The 374-nt window shown below is 62.0% G+C and overlaps 1 protein-coding gene across 1 annotated transcript in view; it reads right to left on the minus strand.

The window, feature by feature from the left end:
* LOC104413535 (unconventional myosin-Ig-like) overlaps window positions 1-374 on the minus strand; it is a 10445-nt gene that overhangs the window by 9602 nt on the left and 469 nt on the right. Inside the window, 1 exon segment of the mRNA XM_010024549.1 lies at window positions 1-24. This exon segment is cut by the window's left edge and continues 197 nt beyond it. Within this exon segment, the coding sequence (XP_010022851.1) occupies window positions 1-24 (24 nt within the window).

Consider the following 374-nt stretch of genomic DNA (forward strand, 5'->3'; position numbering starts at 1 on the left):
GTGTAGATGCTCCCCTGGTGAACCCTGTGCAGGGGGGCAGCCATGGGGCAGGGGCTGGGGGAAGCATCCTGTGGGGTGCTGTGCTACAAGACAGCACACTGAGAGATGTAGTGCACTAGGGGTGACACCTAGTGTCATGGGGCAGGATGGTGCTGTGGGGTAGCACCATGGCAAGTGCTGTGCCATGGAGCAGGGTGGCACCCTGCAGGATACTGAGCTATGGGGTGGGATGACAGCCTGTGTGGTGCTGTGCAGCAAGGCAGCATCCTGCAGGGTGCCATGCTGTGGGGCAGGACACACACCCTGCGGAGCACCCTGCAGCAGGATGTTTCCCCTTGGCGCCCAGGGTATGAGCACCACGCGATAGGGCAAAG

The sequence above is a fragment of the Nestor notabilis genome, unplaced genomic scaffold, assembly GCF_000696875.1.
Source record: "Nestor notabilis isolate BGI_N333 unplaced genomic scaffold, ASM69687v1 scaffold23731, whole genome shotgun sequence".
Lineage (NCBI taxonomy): Eukaryota > Metazoa > Chordata > Aves > Psittaciformes > Psittacidae > Nestor > Nestor notabilis.